A 17,304-nucleotide genomic window follows, 5' to 3' on the forward strand; every position below is an offset into this window, starting at 1 on the left:
TGGGGGCCCTGCTGCAGCCAGCTGAGGCAGGACGGGGCAGTGGTCAGGCCCCCGGCGCTTGGCTCTGCTGCACAGGTGACCATGAGGGCGCCACGTGCAAAAGGCAGATCTGGTCATGCCCACCACCAAGAAAACATCTGTGACGTCACCCTTCTTTTAACCACCTCTCTCCTGACCCTGGATCCTCCCACAGCTGCTGGCCTCATTTCTCTGCTCCCTTCTCACCAAGACTCCTTGAGAGTTGTCTGTTTGTTGTCTTTACTTCCTTTTTTCCCATTCTTTCTTGAACCTACTCCAATCAGCCTTTCAACCCTCTGTGCCACCAAAACTGCCCTTGTTAAAGTTTCTAGGATCCTGCGTTGCCCACTGGAACCCACCAGTCCTTCTTCATCTGCCTTCATCATGGTGGATCCCTCCTCCTAGAAACACTGTCTTCATCTGGCCTCTTCCTTGGTTCTCCTTCTCCCTTGCTGGCCCCTCCGTGGCCCCTTTGCTGGCTCCTCCACGTCTCCCCATGGGTCTCCTGGGCCCTCACTCTCCTGTCTTTTCTCCATCCTCACTTTCTTGGTGATTCATGCAGTCTCCTGCCTTTAGACACCATCTGATGACTCCTAAATTTTATCTGCAGCCCAGATCTTCCTCCTGGACCCTGCACGCCTCCAGCTGCCTTCTTGGCCTCTCCCCCAGGTCTCTAATGGGCACCCCCAAACCAATGTGTCCAAACCACTCTTGACAATCCCCTGCAAACCTGCTCCATCCACAACCAGCTACATTTTAGTTACAGGTGACGCCACCCTTCCAGGTTCTTAGGCCAATAACTTTGGGGTCAGTCTCAACGTTCGTCTTTCTCTCACATAGAATTCACCATCTAATAAATCCTGTTGGCTCTCCCTTCAGAATAGTTGCAGAATCCGCCCATTCTCATCACCCCTAGTTCCAGTCTCTGGAAGGTGGTCTCTCTGCTGTCGCCGTGTCCCCCTTGCAGTCTCTTCCCCACATGGTGGTCAGAGTGAGCCTTTTAAACCATCATTGACACTATGCCATGCCTTTACTCCAAAGGGGCTTCCTATCCTACTCAATTTAAAACTCCAAGTCCTTAAAATAGCCCTCAAGAACCTGCATCTGTCCCTCTACCATCTTTCTGTCCTCAACTCCCACTGTTCTCCCCCTTGACCACTCTGCTTGAGCCACGCCGACCTCTGGGGTGTTGCTCACACAGGCATAGCCCAGGGCCCAGGGCATTTGCTACTCCCTCTGGCTGGAATGCTCTTTTTCTCAGATAGCCACATGGCACTCTCTCCATTTCCTTCTATGCCGACCTCCAACATAAAATGGCCCCTCCATCCCATCACCCTCCCAAGCCTACTTAGTTTTTCGTGGCACTTATTACCACCTGGTGCATTGGATGTGAATGACATGACTTCCCGTTTAAAACCTTCATTGTCTCCTCATTGCTATTAAAGGACAAAAATCCAAATTCCCTAACTTGGTGACGTGATCTAGCCCCGTCCATCTCTCTGGTCTTAGCTAGCTGTGTCCAGCCTCTTGCAAACTCGCTAGGCATGTCCTCTGGGCCTTGGTTCAGGCTGTGCCCTCACCCGTTCCTTGGTCATCTCTCCTGTGAAGCCCCCTGATTCCCTTGGGGGCCTATGATTCCCACGGGTTATTGCTGTAGTCCAACTGCCAAGGGAGGCATTCGGTAATCGTTTACATGAAACGGTCGTCTGAGATATAAATTAACACAAATTATACCTGTAGCCAATATAGACTAAGCTAAATTAGATTTTCAATTAATATAAATTAAATCTCTGAGAGTCTATAACCTTGATTTTTACATTAACAGAAATGAGTGGACCCCTATGACATCGGAAACAGTCTCAATGTCAGCTGAATGTGAGCTGTGCTGGTTTCAGATATTCTGAGCTTCCGCTGACCAAGGTCTGCCGAAAAAATGGCATAAGCGTTGCAGCATTTGAGGGGCACAAACATTCCTGCGAGACAGTCCTGAATTATGAGAGTTAGTCATCACTGAGAGAGTACTGAACAGCTTTAAACAATTGGCAAAGTCACTTCCTATCAATTTCTCCTCATGGAGCCCTCAGGTCAGGTATAAACACTATATTCAAAGGTTATGCCCAATTATAAAGGGGCAAAGATGGCAGCAGAGAGGGTGAACTTAGATCAATTTCAGAACAAAGACTGAAAAGAGGGCTGTGGACTTTTACACGTATCCAATGGGCACAAGTCACCTAAAATATGTCATATTAACTTTTTGCTTCTTCATGACACAAAAAAATACCCCTCTGGTTTCAGAAGGTAATTTTCAGCTAAATGAGGAATCCCACCTCTCCTGACAGGTGATCACTGTTCACACGTGTCCTGACAGAGACGTGAAGCCGTGTTGCTTGACACAAGGACTGTCAGGATCTAAAGACGTGCTTAGTACATTTCTGGGACAAGGTGACATTGTCATTGATGGTCTGTTGAAGGAAAGAAGCTGATTTTCTTTTAAGCTAAAGCCTTTAGTAGTAACTTAATTAGGCACGCTGTAAGATCATCACTAATGACTGTCAGCAGTACCCCTGACTCACCAGGGACGACAAAGCTTGGCGGACGGCCTCGTCCAGAGAGAAGAGGAGAGAAGTAGGCCGAGGTCCACCCGCCTCTCTCAGAGACGTCCTCAGGGGCCCACAGCCCCCAAATCTCAGCCTGCCTGCTTCCCCACCTCGAGGCAGGGCTTCACCACACGAGTGCTTCACACACACACACACACACACAGAGACACACATACACACGTAATGTGTATATATATGTAAAACAGTATTTTAAGAAAAGAAAAAAATCCCATGACCCTAACATGACCATTTTCAATGTGGTAATATCACATACCAGTTCTTATCCACATAGTCATCTTTTTTACATAGTGTCAATCATCTGATATTCTTCTTTAACATTATTCTATTTTCCAAGTTTCTATAATCTTTTAGTTACTATTTTAATGATTACTAAAATTATGTGTTAAGCTCTATAATCTACTACCTTAATCACTTATGTTGGGCATTGAGGCCAGAACTGGGCACCTGAAGGTTCAACTATGGCTGTGGACATGTTTTATTTGAAATACACATGGTGACACAGTGCTTTGTGGTAGCTGCTGTTTTTCAATTTGAGTTAGTTCCCAAGGGAAATCACGGATAACCCTAAAATTCAGATTTCTAACATTCAAGCCTGGCAACTAGCAGCTGTTGTCCAGCTCTAGAGAGAGCATACATCCTCCACTTTGCTACAGTCACCACCACTCCCTATTGTCATTCATCAAGCTTGTCTCACTCATTTACATTATCACCTCTGGATTCCTATATGCATTTGAGTTTGCAACCTTTGACTTAATGTCTTTTCCACTCTAGACAATGCCTTCACATAATTATTTGATTCTGTTGTATTATTTCCTTAGGGTGTATTTCTCAAAGCAGTCTTAATGGGCATAAATATCTTTTGGCACTTGCCATGTTGTAGTCCATTTGGTATGTCTGTTGGGGCACAATCCTCTCGTCTGCAAATAGCTCCCCTAGGTACCCTCTCCCGCAGGGGAGTTCAGCAAAAGCCCAGCTGAGCTGGGCCGCTCAGACCCTCTCTCTTAGGAATTTGTAAATTGGACTTAAAGATAAAGAAAAACAACGTGTAAAAGTAAGCTGATTGCTTAAACTGAAGAAAGGTAAATTTCAGCAGTGGGGGTATGCTTTGCCAAATATTAGTGGAAAAGAAAAGAAAACCAGTTCTGCCAAGAGAAAAAGAACGAGATATATATGGACAGAGAGATGCCAAGGCAAGAAACTACAGAACGCGCGCGCGCGCGAGCGAGCGAGAGAGAGAGAGAGACAGACAGACAGACAGACAGACAGGCAGAGTAAGTGAGGGGTCAAGTCACTGAAAGACAGAGGTCAGAGGTCAGAGGTCAGGTGTGAATTCCTCTCTCTAGCTCCTAGTGGGGTTCTGGTTCCTACTACTGCACAGTTCCTCAAATTCTGGAAGATACCCTGTGTCTTTCCAATATACTTTATTTCCTTAAGCTGGCTCCCAGTGGTTTCTATAGGCCCCAATCCGGCCGTCAGGTTCTTGAGGGCCACCTTCTGTCCCCTCGGTCTACGCTGTGTCCCCCACCTGGCAGTGCTGGCACATCATAGGCACTGAGATGCCTGGGGAACAAATGGAGGAGTCTGAGGAAGACGACCACCTTCCACCCAACACACATGTGAGAGTGTGAAATGGCCCTGACCTCGACCTGTGGAGGCAGCAACGACGCGTGTGCTGCCCATCCCAGGAGTCCTGCTGGACGACTGCCCAGCCTGGCAGCAGCATGTCCCCACCTGGCACTGGGACTCTTCTTCTAACACTCCTCCTGCCTCCCTGGCCGCTGCTCCTCGATTTCCTCCGTGGGTTCCTCCATTTGGGTCTCTGCTTACCTGTCCCCTTCCCTGAGGCCTCCTGATTGCCCTGATGGAGGTGACACCTCCCCTGCCCATCTGCCCACCGTGCTGTCTCCTCACTCTGCTTTATTCCTTTCATGGCAATAAAAAGGATCACAGCAGACGTTTATTTTGTTGCCTGTCTCCTCCCGTTAGAAAGTTCACGAGAGTAGACACTTCTTTTGTTCACCACTCTTTACCCTAAACAAGGTCTGACACATGTCGGTGCTCCATCACTGATCCAACAAACATTTACCGAGTGCCTACTGTGTGTAACAATTACATAACATATATAACGTGTGTTAGGAGCTAAGTGCTATGGAAAAAGCAGAGGGAGCTAAGAGTGACGAGTAAAGCTGGGTGGATTGGCTGCGATTTCTAAATGGCAGGGTCAGGGAGGCCCCCTGCAGGAGGTAGTATTTTAGCAAACACTTGAAGGAGGCGAGGAAGAGAGCCAGGCACCTGTCTGGGGAAAGTGCACTCCAGGGGGAGTGGCCACTGCAAATGCCCTGAGGCAGGCGTGTGTTCAGGAGCAGAAAGGAGACAGAAGGCTGGAGTGGAGTTGTAAGGGGAGAGCAGCATTGGAAGAAGTAAAAACTGGAATCAGGAGCCAATGGAGATTTAGAACACAATCAACTTTATTTGGTATTATTTACATACAATAAAACGTGCCCATTATAGGCGCGCAGCGTGATGAGTTCTGGCCAGTGTACATATCCATATAACCGCTGCCTCCATCAAACATCTTCATCCCTGCCCAAAGTTCCCTTGTCCCCCTACAGTCAACCCTCCATCTCCCACTGAACTGTCTTTTGACGCTATGGATTCGTTTTGGCTATTCTAGAATTTCATTTAAATGGCATCATGCCATATGTACTCTTCTGGGTCTGGCTTATTTTATCTAGCATAAAGTTTCTGAAATCCCCCCCTGCTGTGTTCATCAGCAGTTCCTCAGTACTGCTAAGTAGAATTCCAATGCACGAGGCAGCACAGCTCGCTTGCCCACTCACCGCTGATGGACACGTGGGTTGTTTACAACTTCCACTACTACGAACAAAGCCGCTGTGAACAAACACTTGTTTGTTGGATGTGTTTTCATTTCTCTTGGGTATCTCCTAGGAGAGGGATTTCTGGGTTGCATAGTTTAGTGTATGTTTAACTTTACAAGACAGTGTCAGTTTTCCAGCGAGGTTGTACTGTTTACGTTCCCACCCAGGTGCTCTGCACCGTCACCAACATTTGGTGGTGTTGGTCTTTTTGACTGCTGTGGTTGTGGTGGGCGTGCGCCAGCATCTCCTTGTGATTTTAATTTGCATTTCTCTGGTGAAGATGATGTTGAGTACTTTTTCATGTCCTTATTAACTACTTGCCTACCTTCTCTTGTGAAGCATCTGTTCAAACCTTTTGTCCATTCTTTAATTGAGTTGCTGGCTTATAGAGTTGTGGTTCTTTATCTAAATCCTGGAAAGGCTTCTGTCAGGCATATGTTTTGTGAATATTTTCTCACAGTTGTGGCTGGTCTTTTCATTTTCTTAACAATATCTTTCAAAGAGCAGATGTTTCTATCTCGATGAAGTCCAATTTACCCATTTTTTTCTTACCTGGTTGGTGTCCTCTCTAAGAAATATTTGACTACCCCAAGGTTGTGAGGCTGTTCGTGTTTTTTTTTTCTAGCAATTCTGTAGTTTTAACTTTTATGTTCAGGTCAATACAGGGTTTTGAGCTAAGAACTGATCTGATCTGACTTATGGGCTAACAGCATCACTGGTCTGGCTGTGTTAAGATGAGACTAGAGGGGCAGAACGCAGAAGCAAGGACACTGGTGAGGAGACTACTGCAACAGTCCAGGCTTGGACAACCCAGGCAGAGTGGAAGTGGTGAGCAGCAGGGAAATTATGGAAATATTTATCAGCAAGGTTTCCAGGCTTGTTCATCCCTCCTTGATGAACAATATCCTATTTTAAGGAAAGTTATTTCCTTTCTCTGAAGACTCACGTACTTGTAGTTTTATGTGAGGCCAAGTGTACGTACAGAACCTGCCTTGAGCCATAATCTTTGCTGTGCATTTTAACTTATCTTCGCTATTTTAAAGTACACGCATTGTCATTCTTCGGGGCTGGCAGCCCAAACACAACAGGACGATCCATCTATTCACTCATGAAAATTAAAGACAGGAAACGGCACATTTCACGGCATGCCCTGCATCCTCTGGGAGGACTCATCAGTCCACGTCTCTGCCTTGGCCACTTCAACTTGTGTCTGACCCTTTCTTTAACTCATGATTTATTGCTTTAAGTTACTCCTTTTGCCAGATTTATAAACTTAACAGTATTTTCTTTTTATAATACCTATTTTGTACACTAGACAAGACAGTAAATTTATTGTCTATGAGTTGTTACTTTGAAAAATTACATCAGTGCAAAGTGATTGCCTTTTAGCCTCCATCGCCAATAAACTAATTTTTTTGGAGGGGATAATATGAGGTCATAGGATAATATATATAATCACTGATCACAGAAGGAGCAAGTTGAAGGTTCTGGACAACAGAAGCCAAGAAGGAAGACTTCTACCTCTGCTAATCATGTATAAGCTGGTCTTCTGCTGTGTGCTTTTCATAGGATTCTTAAATCCTCTCTTATCTCATCCTGTCCCTGACTCCAGGGAAGGGTCCCTGCAGCTCTTAGGTAAGGTGAATTTTTTCCTCTATGTTAGTCTCGAAAGAGTCTTCAAGGGTCTTAAATGCAATGTTAGAGATGAGAATGGGAATTCTTGCTTAAAGGAGTCTTGTTAAATTAACAGTCTCAGCTATGAAGAGAATACCAGAGAATCCTTAAAGCACATTCAGATTCAGTAATGGATACAGTCTTTTTCTTTCTAAAATACAAGACAAGGGTAGCATTGCTTTTTTCATGTCAATTCTGTAATTCAAACTTTTGGTCAGCTTTTTTTTCAATTTTAAAAATTGCACTAAATTTAAGACATCATTACTTTTAGTTTTTATTTTAAATAAACTGGTTGAATGTAGAATTTGGTTGTTCCAATAGCAGATTTAAAATATTTTTATTTTATCTTAAGTTAAAAAGTAATCATCTGACATGTGTTATAAGAAACAAAAATGCTTATCAAAACATAAAAAAGTGAGAAGCTGGAGGTAGGGACGTCGCAGATTTCCAAGTATATGTTATCTTTTCCTTGGTTTATGTTTCACTCAGTTCAAGTCTAAGTTGAATTTTAAAATAAACCTATCAATCAGTCAAGCAGATACTTATTTTGCTATTACCATTACCTATTAATTTAGTTTAAGAAGTGAAAAGATTGATGCTTGGATTAAGGCTCCATAAACATTTTAACTGGATTTTATCTTGTCTTTAATTTTTTAGACATTTCTTTTAAAATAAAGGAAAAAACTCTTCTAAGCCATTGATTTGATAATTTCTAGCCTCTACAGTTTCTCCCAAGCAGCTTTCTGACAACTGTCAGCACTGTGGTCATTCACGCACTATCAATCATACACCATCAATCACGCACTGTCAATCATGCACTGTTAATCAACTTCTGGAGTCACTGAGCTCATAAAGGGCAGGTCTTAAAAGTCAAAAACACGCATTAACTTGATTGAATCTCTGCTATTTAAAAAAGAATGGTGAAAAGCACAAGATGAAATTAAGAATAAACATTCAGATATTACTGTCATCTTACATATCATGATTAAGAAAAACTTAGATGAAATGAGTATAGCATCTCACACAAATTCTAAACAGGTGGCAGCTTACCTTAGAGTTTTTGCCTGAATTTTTTTCTCATTTATTTATTTCCCCATAAATGATCCTTCATGACATAAACACGTGGCCAAATTTTACAGACTGTCATTAATTTTCAGAAATACTGTGAATGTGCTCAGATGCCTTTATGATGGTTTGTTTATTGTCTTCCAATCAAGGTTGTGGCTAAGTATTTGTCAGTCTTCAGCACGCCGGTGTTAGGACTCCGAGAGCCTCCAATCTCAACACAGCAGCACCAGCCAAGAGAGCCATCCTGGTGCCAAGCCTCCACTTACCACACCTCACACGCACTTTCCTTACACTCTAGCATACACACCTTACACACACATCTTGCACACACTTACCACACATCTTATATGCCATTAAGCTGACCGAATTTCACACTGGAAATGTTACCACCAAGTTCTTTGAAGAGTATTTTAAAGCTGACTCTTTTCTAATAATAATTGTATCTAAATCTTGAAGGCTAGAGAGATAAGAGGTGATGCCATGCCATTTGCTTTATAGGAAGAACATAAGTAATCTTGTCTTTTAGAAAACCGCTCTTTTTTTCCTCTTACTCCAATTTTACCACCCGAATACCTAAAAGCAAAAGGCAATAGGCAGCAGCTGAGAAAGAGAAAGGAGGAGGAACTGCTTTCTGAGTGGAAACGTGTCTTAACTGACCCTGTGGCTCAGCTCCACCCTCCTATTCAAGGCAGTGAGCAGCTGTGCAAGGTCACAGAGGCAGAAGGAGCCGGAATCGAGTCTGCTCCTCCTGATTTTCTGTTCTGCTGGCTTGCACCCTGGACTGCAGCATCTCCACTCCTGTTAAAATCACTGACGACAAATCACGAACTTAGCCTCTGAGGTTTTCCAGTATTATCTCCCTGTCCCTGGCACCCCCGAGAAGACAGCAGGGAGCAGAAATACCTGAGGCCTGAACTGAGTTACTGCTCTCACTGCCCTGTGTAGCAGCTGCCGCAGACGCAAGATCCACTCTGGACGAGCTGGAAAGACTGGCCCTGCTGCAGATGCTGCCGGAGACGTCAGGGGCAGAGACAGGTGACGGCCTTCAGAAAGCAGGTAAAACGATTCTTGTGTTCACAGCTGTCTGACTTTATTGGTATAGAATTTGCTCTTTATTCTCATCTATTAGATGAGGTATAACCCTATTTTGGAACATAAAGAGGAGCTACATAAAATAAGTAAATTAATTACCCAACACTCCCCTCCCGGTACAGGCTCCCTATGTTTTCTTCTTCTCCACAACTCCTTGCAAGCATTGTGCTCCACCTGGCACCTCGGCATAATCTTTTTCTGTACGGACTTTTATTTTGGAGAGAAGGGAAGTATTATCCCAGTTTCCAATAAGCGCAATTTTAAATCCTGGTTTCCCACTTACTAAAACCTTAAGCAAATCACTTAATTTTTCTGTACTTCAGTTTCTTAATCAGTAAAAAGGAATGATAAAAATACTCACCTTATATGGTTATTGTGAAGAGTCAACAAGAAAATGCAAGTAAAATGTTCAGCACAGTCACACGCAAAGAATTCAACAAAACATCAGCTTCTACTATAATTTCTCCACGACTGCATTCCTCCAAGCACTGACACAGTGCTCAGGACTCTGGAAAAAAAAAGGAGTCTTTTAATAGACATTGTTTAATAGAAAGTTCATTCGTTATATTTTTGATAAACTACTGAACTGCTCACTTGTTGAGGAAAATGCAGTGCCCTCTGTGAACCCCACAGGCAAGAAAGAATGAGGCTGCTGCCTATCTTCCTTCAAGTAAATACGGCTGCATGGGGAAAAAAGGAAGATGAGAAACTAGACAAGATTTAGTAACATTCTATTTGGTATGTTTTAAATAAAACAAGCATAGAATAGAAACAAGAGATCTGATGATGAATGGTTTCAAAATATTGTTTTCCAGATCTCAGTACCAACATTGTTAACCCAAGAGGAAGTATGGGAAAGGTAAGTGATTCTATGATCGTCAGGTTAAAAAAGGGGAACATTCCAGGGGCTGGCCCTGGGGCCTAGCGGTTAAGTTTGGCACACTCTGCTTTGGTGGCCAGGCCCAGTTTCCGGGTGGGGACCTACACCACTCACTGTCGGCCATGCTGTGGCAGCGACCCATATACGAAATAGAGGAAGACTGGCACAGATGTTAGCTCAGGGCTAATCTTTCTCAGCAAAAACAAAAAAAGGGGGAACATTCCATACCTTGACTTTAGAGGATCCTAAAGTCATGAACTAGACAAGCATTCCTGGTAGAAATTACACCTTAAAATAATTGGCCAGTCAGTGTTATTTCAAAGCACTAATTTTTCCAAATTTGATTCATGTAAAATGTGAATACAACAAGAACTTATCCAATGCCTGTTTTGGATATATTATTATAACAAGTTTAAGAGAATAAAAAATAGATAAGGTCCCTGTTCGCAAGGTTGTCACCCACATGTGCCGCTCCTTCATCACCTCCACGTGTGGTCCCAGGACCGGCAGCACTGGTATCCCTTGGACGCTTGTGAGAAACGCAGAATCTCAGCCCCCAGCACCAACTGAATCAAAATCTGCATTTTAACAAGATCCCCTGGTGGTTCGTATGCACGTTAACATTTGAAAAGCACTGCAATATTACATCTAAATGGAAGAATGAAATGCTCAAAACATTGAAATGGAACACGTGCAGTAGAGAGCAGAACACGAAGAAAAGTACTGCAGGCGCAGTGGAAAGACCGTGATACGGAATGATGACTGATAACATTGAACGGTTAGAAACGGTGCACCATTAACGGAGGGCCTTACATGCCAGAAGGAAAATCTATATTCGATCGTTATCACCCCCCAAACTCTAAATTAGTGTTTCCTAAAGGGGTTTCTGGGGATACCAGTGCCACGAGCCAGTCTATGGGGCAGCACTGTGTTCTAGCCCCTCTCTCGTCCTGGTGTTTCTTTGTGTAAATAGCACGTTAAAGCCTCCAGGAAATCAGGAGATAAACTTATAACTAAGCACTTCCCAAACATTTTGACCAGAGATATCTTTTTTGGTGTAGTATCCATTAACATCCTTGTAAAAATATACTCTGGAAACACTCAATCCTGGAGGTGGCATACAGCACCGGAGTCCCAAGTGGAATAAAACCACCCGAAGGGGATGGTGCGGCTTCTATGTGTGACTAGTTAGAAGTTATCATTCAGATGTTCATATTCTTCTGAATAGAAAGATTATACTTAAAGATTCTAGAATCATAAAGGTGCTTAGTAGGATTTGCTCATGAAATTCTAGAATAAAAAGAAAATTAAGGATCCACACTTAAAGAAGTTAATTTCAAGACAGATAAAAGATCTATTTTACACAGAAGATAAATGTACAGAACATGTTACTAATTATTTAAACAGAAATAGGTCAGTGGGGGTTTAGGAAAATTCATGGCAGTCACAGGGCTAAACAGACTGCATGGTGCTCTCGTTGGTCACAGGAGCCCTTCAAGTCGCCACACTGGGCTCTCACTGCAGTTACCTAGAACAGGACAAGAGTGGACACTTTGTAGAGGTCCTACGTCTTGACTCAAGTTCCTTTTCTGTGTAGGACTCTTACTTCATTGATAACCTCCCTGTCTTCTTGTTTGCACTGTTTCAGTTTCGGGCTTTCTCTGGACAAGATCCTAACATCTTACGGAGTCATCTTTTGGCCAGAATCAGGAAACAATATAAGAAACGTGGGTCTCCTCCTGAATGCTTCTGGAAATACTGCGTCTGAAGTAAAATCAATATCTGCTAGTCAACTCAAAAGCAACCATGCTAGAAAACTACAAATAAAAACGCTTGATTTGAAAACAGTATAGAAGAAAAACTAGGCAGACTATACTCTGTTCATTATTGTTTGGAAAATAAAACCTATATGTTTTGCAAATATCATGAGTGGTTATTTTACTTAGAAACATATCCTGAAAATCTATAATTTTTCTTTCCATCAATTTATTCTTAAAGAAGTCTCTGAAAATTTAAAAGTAAAGCTAATAAATTAACAGAAGCAAATAGTAAGAAGAAAAAGTTATAAAAGTAAAATTTACTTAAAATAGTTTACAAATCATTTAAATAAACTACATCATCTTACCTACGATGTCCACTCAATCCTTAAAAATGACAATATAAGTTATTACTTAAAAAAATATCAGTGTCTTAGCTTGGAAAAATCTCTATAAAGTGAAGGATGCCTCAAGATGAGGGCTGGGAAGTCTGAGTTTCCCTGAGTTTCCTGACGTTCACGTGCTCAGGCCCCTTCCCTCAGCTGACCACAGTATTGAACACTTGAGAACTTTAATCTCTTAACTTGTTTGATCTCAGTTCCCGGGGCCTCAAGGATCACAGTTCATTTATACCAGAAAAACACCTTCATAATCTGTTTCTTATAGTGAGAAGAAAGCTGAGGTGGGATTTAAGATTGTGAAATGGAAGAAATAGCCTGGTTTGTTAATTTTTAAAAACCACTTATGTGTGTGTACAAACCAACATACTCCATTAATACATCTCTATAAATGTAGCTTATATATGTATACAATATACAGTGCGAGCTCCCGAGAGCTCGGTGTAGCTTCCGGCTCAGAACCATGCATACAGGGAGAACTGAATTTCTAGTGAGAAACGTGAGCTTCCCTCCTCAGCTCTGCCACTCCTCCACCACGCCACTTAGGAGGAATGAAGTGTCAGGTCTGCACCAAACAGCCACACATAACTGGTACTGATCTTGTCAACAAATATCAAAAATCTCTTACAGAGCACAGGTTTGATTAATCTTTCACTTTCCTTATTTAAGATATTGAGAATAAATCTATATGGAAAGATGTTTTCAACTTGGGGAATGGATGTGTAACCTCAGAAACGCGCTGACATTAAGTACAGCTATGGCAACACTGTGGCGTACCCCTCACTGCTGAAATTAAACTAGTACTAGTTCTCTAACACAGAACTTGGGCACCATGAAACTATTTAATATTTATGAAACCAGAAAGAATCAAGGTGGAATTCCACTGTAGTATAATTCCAACATCCCGCCCCTGTTTTAGCAACGTGAGGCAATTACTCTCACAGACAGGGCTCTGGAGTCAGTCCCCTTCGTTACAATCCCTGGTCCCAATGCACAGCCGTGAGGCCTCCCTCCACCTCCGCGTCCTGCTCTGGGAAACCAGAAGAGCGATGCTCCCTGCACGGGCGCGCGTGAGCACTAAACGAAGGACCTCATGGAGAGCACTCGAGTCGTGTCCATCAATAAACACGGAGCTGCTTTTTCTTCTTGCTATTGTTATTGCTGTTTTGTTAGAGAAAGGTGCAGATGATTTGAAAGGTGTGACATTTAAAAAGTCCTGTTGGGGGGCCGGCCCCGTGGCTTAGCGGTTAAGTGCTCGAGTTCCGCTGCTGGCGGCCCGGGTTCGGATCCCAGGCGCGCACTGAGTCACTGCTTCTCCGGCCATGCTGAGGCCGCGTCCCACATACAGCAACTGGAAGCATGTGCAACTACGACATACAGCTATCTACTGGGGCTTTAGGGAGAAAAAGGGAAAAAAAGGAGGATTGGCAATAGATGTTAGCTCAGGGCTGATCTTCCTCACACACACACAAAAAAGTCCTGTTGGCTTCAGGATCTTCTCCCATATTTTAATTTTGGGATTCTGTTGCTGCCTATTACACAGACTTGTGAAACACAGGTTCACTCTACAGAATAGGAAAGAGTAATTTTGTTAACTGAATTTTATAAATTAGGCATTAAAATTAGTACTGAAAATATGTACACATGCTCAGGAGCCAATAAATTCAGCACTTCACGGTGCTGAAGTGAGAATTCAATAAGATAATGAACCTGAAAATGCCAGTATCGTCCACACAGCGGGAGCTTGGGCACAGGTGACAAGGCAACGCAAGGTGTCACTGAGAAAATTTCTTAAGTTTTACATATATACAGTTTATTTGTTGTTTTTACTTAAAAAAAGATACCCAATTAAAATATTAATAACCATTAAAAACAAGTAGATTCACACAATTAATTATAAATTCAGTTGAAACAAAATTCCAATTTGGATTAAATTTACCTTGTGAATTATAATGAAGTTTTCACTTAATTGCAAAATGATTCCATTCACACAGCTTTCTCTTTTTCACAAATCCTAACCTCTTATCCAAGAAAAATACAGCCTTTTGGGTAACATTTTTGTAAATACTGAAGCCAATAATATACATTTCTATTACCAATTTCTATAGTCATTAATACAAAAGTTAATAAACGTGAACAACAAAGGTTACAATCTGGTGAAGCCCCCTTGGGGGGCGGCTGCTGTCACTGCTGAGCTTCCTCCAGTCACCCTCAGCAGCAAGGGCATCGTGTCCAGTCTCTAAACACACCAACTAATCTAATTACCAATACAAGAATCATAAATGGTTTTACAGGTCTGCCTACAACAAGCACCACTTTCAAATCAAGCCTATGATAATACACACGCCATAAAATGTGTACTAAGGCAAAGAAATGAGCAAATTTAGATAAAACAAATATCCAGAAAGAATGGAAAAGAAGGACTTATATTATTAGAGAACACAAGGTTTAAAAAATGCAAACAGGAATTCAGAATGATCCTTTGATAGTTACGTCATTTCTGATTTACAGAAATTAAAAATTTTATCACTACAGATAGACACAATGATTACACCGATGGACAATATTCAGGATGATTAATTTTTTGAAATTTAGTTTCTCACCAAGGGCAAAAATACCACACGACTTGACCAACACAACAAAGGCATCAGAAATCATTTAATAGTCAAGATGGAGTAGACTGTGAGAGCTGTCTATTCTCAAAAGAGGAATATTTGCATGGAACTGCTCAATATTAGAAAATTCCAATAAATGTCACAGGCAGCATCTGAAAATGGTTCTGACACCTTAAGACAGAATTACCTTCCAGGAAACTACTACTTTAGAAAGGAAATCTAAACTACGAGGATTGAGAATCAGGGTCCAGCAGTCATCGTGGATAAAAAGGTCGATTCTCTTAATTATCATCAGAATGCATTTTTATAAAAAGCTATAAAACTTGAAAGGAGGAAGTGTTTTTCCTAAAACAAAAAAAATGAAAAAAACACAACAAAAAAAGAAATATAAGTTAGTTTGTTGTATGTTACATAAAAGACAAAAAGTTACTGTAATCTTCACTTTCTTCTAGTCCTTGTTCTGATCTGCACGAGTGTGAATTGCATATGTCGTTCCACGTGTGAGAAGGAACCACCCATTTCTCTCAAGAAAGGGGAGCTGACTTAGCAAGTACAATGCACTCACTCTTAAGAGACAACTATGGCCGTGTGGGAAGCACTGACTTAGGGCAGACTCTGACCCCCTGGCGAGGACTGCAGAGCTCCCGGGACCCCATAGTCACTGTGCAGCCCCTTCAACACTTACCCCTGATTAAGGGGAAACAAAAGGCCCTGCCAATCAGACCTCTGACAGGGATGACGAGACCTCTTTTGTGTAAATTGGTTGCAAAGAAAAAGTTCACTGTTCGTTTTGGTAAGACAACATTTAAATACATACACGTATAAGAATAATATTAATTTTTACATAACTTTTGAGACTTTTACAATCATTATTTTAAAAACAAAAACATTAAAAAGGGAAACACCACTGGTTGAGTCAGAAACTCTTTTGTTTTAACTTTACACATGCAAAAGCTCATTAAACTGTCCAAGGGACAAGCCCATTGTAAGCTGATTGATTTTTAAGGTAAGACTTTCCGAGTTTCAGTGGAAGGTAGAAAATCAAAAGGAAAAGCATCTACAAGGAAGGTCAAAATTCAACCCTAAAAACCAGGAACTTCCAGTATACCAATGGGCAATATATTTTAACACTGGTAAATACTAAAGTGATTTGTGTTGTCAAAACCTGGACTGTTTGATCTTAAGTATGGAGACTAGATGAATGTACTAAATTACTGGATCATTAGGAAAAGTGTATGGCCTGTGGCTGGGATTCCTTCAGGTACTCTACTGGGGAAAATGATTTCTGTAACAGCAGAACAGGGTACAGGAGGCTAAGGTTTGGGGCTCCTCCTAGCTACACTTCTAATTATAATTTATTTTGGGTGACACCTGAAATAAAGTTTTGCAGTACACATACGTCTTTAGAGGCCATCCGATCTCTTTAAAAGACAGCTAAGGGCCTGCCCCGTGGCTTAGCGGTTAAGTGCGCGCGCTCCGCTACTGGCGGCCCAGGTTCGGATCCTGGGCACGCACCAAAGCACCGCTTCTCAAGCCACGCTGAGGCCGCGTCCCACATACAGCAACTAGAAGGATGTGCAACTATGACATACAACTATCTACTGGGGCTTTGGGGGGAAAAAAAAGGAGGAGGATTGGCAATAGATGTTAGCTCAGAGCCGGTTTTCCTCAGCAAAAAGAGGAGTAAGATTAGCATGGATGTTAGCTCAGGGCTGATCTTCCTCACAAAAAATAAATAAATAAATAAATAAAACTGTTTTAAAAAAAAAAAGACAGATCAACTAGAAAAAGAGCCTAATTGACAGTTTTAATACATTGGGAACAAAGAGAGGAAAAGATTCTATATACAATGTCTGCTTCAGAAAAACGTCTATTAAAAAGTCAAGAAAGAAAAACCTTAACATTCAATGATAACCTTATGGTCACTTAAGAGTCAGGGGTTTAAAGAAACACACACAGAGGTCTAGCTGTCCAGCAGGTCCTGGAAAGGGTGTGCAGGCACATCTCCATGGTCGCTCAACTGCTGTCTTGTGCTGGCTCTTGGTCACAGGACTCTGTAGCATCACCAACTGAATCTTTGTTTTTGCAAGAGACACAGCCCTCCAAAAAAGAACAAGAGCAGGCAAGTTATTTGACATAATGTCATCTGAAAAGTTTCAAAACCAATAAAATCCTGGCCCACAACCTATGTCTAATTCCCCAACTCACTCATGTCTAAGAAGATCCATTATTAGTTCATTCCTTATTATTAGAAGGTAAATGACAGCAACTTTTTAAATACTTGTGTTTAAATTGTTTTAGGGTT

The 17,304-nt window shown here is 42.0% G+C and overlaps 2 protein-coding genes across 6 annotated transcripts in view; one reads left to right on the forward strand and one right to left on the reverse strand.

Annotated features, from left to right (window-relative positions):
- The first annotated feature begins 6,917 nt into the window (after positions 1–6,917).
- UTS2 (urotensin 2) lies at positions 6,918–12,132 on the forward strand. Its single transcript, XM_004425538.3, has 4 exons — positions 6,918–7,150; positions 9,203–9,313; positions 10,165–10,208; positions 11,878–12,132. The coding sequence occupies exons 1-4, from the start codon at positions 7,048–7,050 to the stop codon at positions 11,995–11,997; spliced, it is 378 nt and encodes a 125-aa protein (XP_004425595.1). The 5' UTR covers positions 6,918–7,047; the 3' UTR covers positions 11,998–12,132.
- Positions 12,133–12,905: 773 nt separating this feature from the next.
- Positions 12,906–17,304, reverse strand: part of PER3 (period circadian regulator 3) — a 56,987-nt gene continuing 52,588 nt past the window's right edge. For 4 of the 5 annotated variants that reach the window (XM_087446884.1, XM_087446883.1, XM_087446882.1 and 1 more), the window contains exon 21: positions 16,956–17,099. In XM_087446884.1, coding sequence (XP_087303010.1) covers positions 17,016–17,099 — 84 coding nt within the window. In that variant the 3' untranslated portion in view covers positions 16,956–17,015. Of the gene's footprint in view, positions 15,345–16,955; positions 17,100–17,304 lie in introns of those variants that run through there. The other variant, XR_015555872.1, reaches the window with a different exon arrangement.

The sequence above is a fragment of the Ceratotherium simum genome, chromosome 22, assembly GCF_057802395.1.
Source record: "Ceratotherium simum simum isolate JZ-2026a chromosome 22, ASM5780239v1, whole genome shotgun sequence".
Taxonomy (NCBI): Eukaryota; Metazoa; Chordata; class Mammalia; order Perissodactyla; family Rhinocerotidae; genus Ceratotherium; species Ceratotherium simum.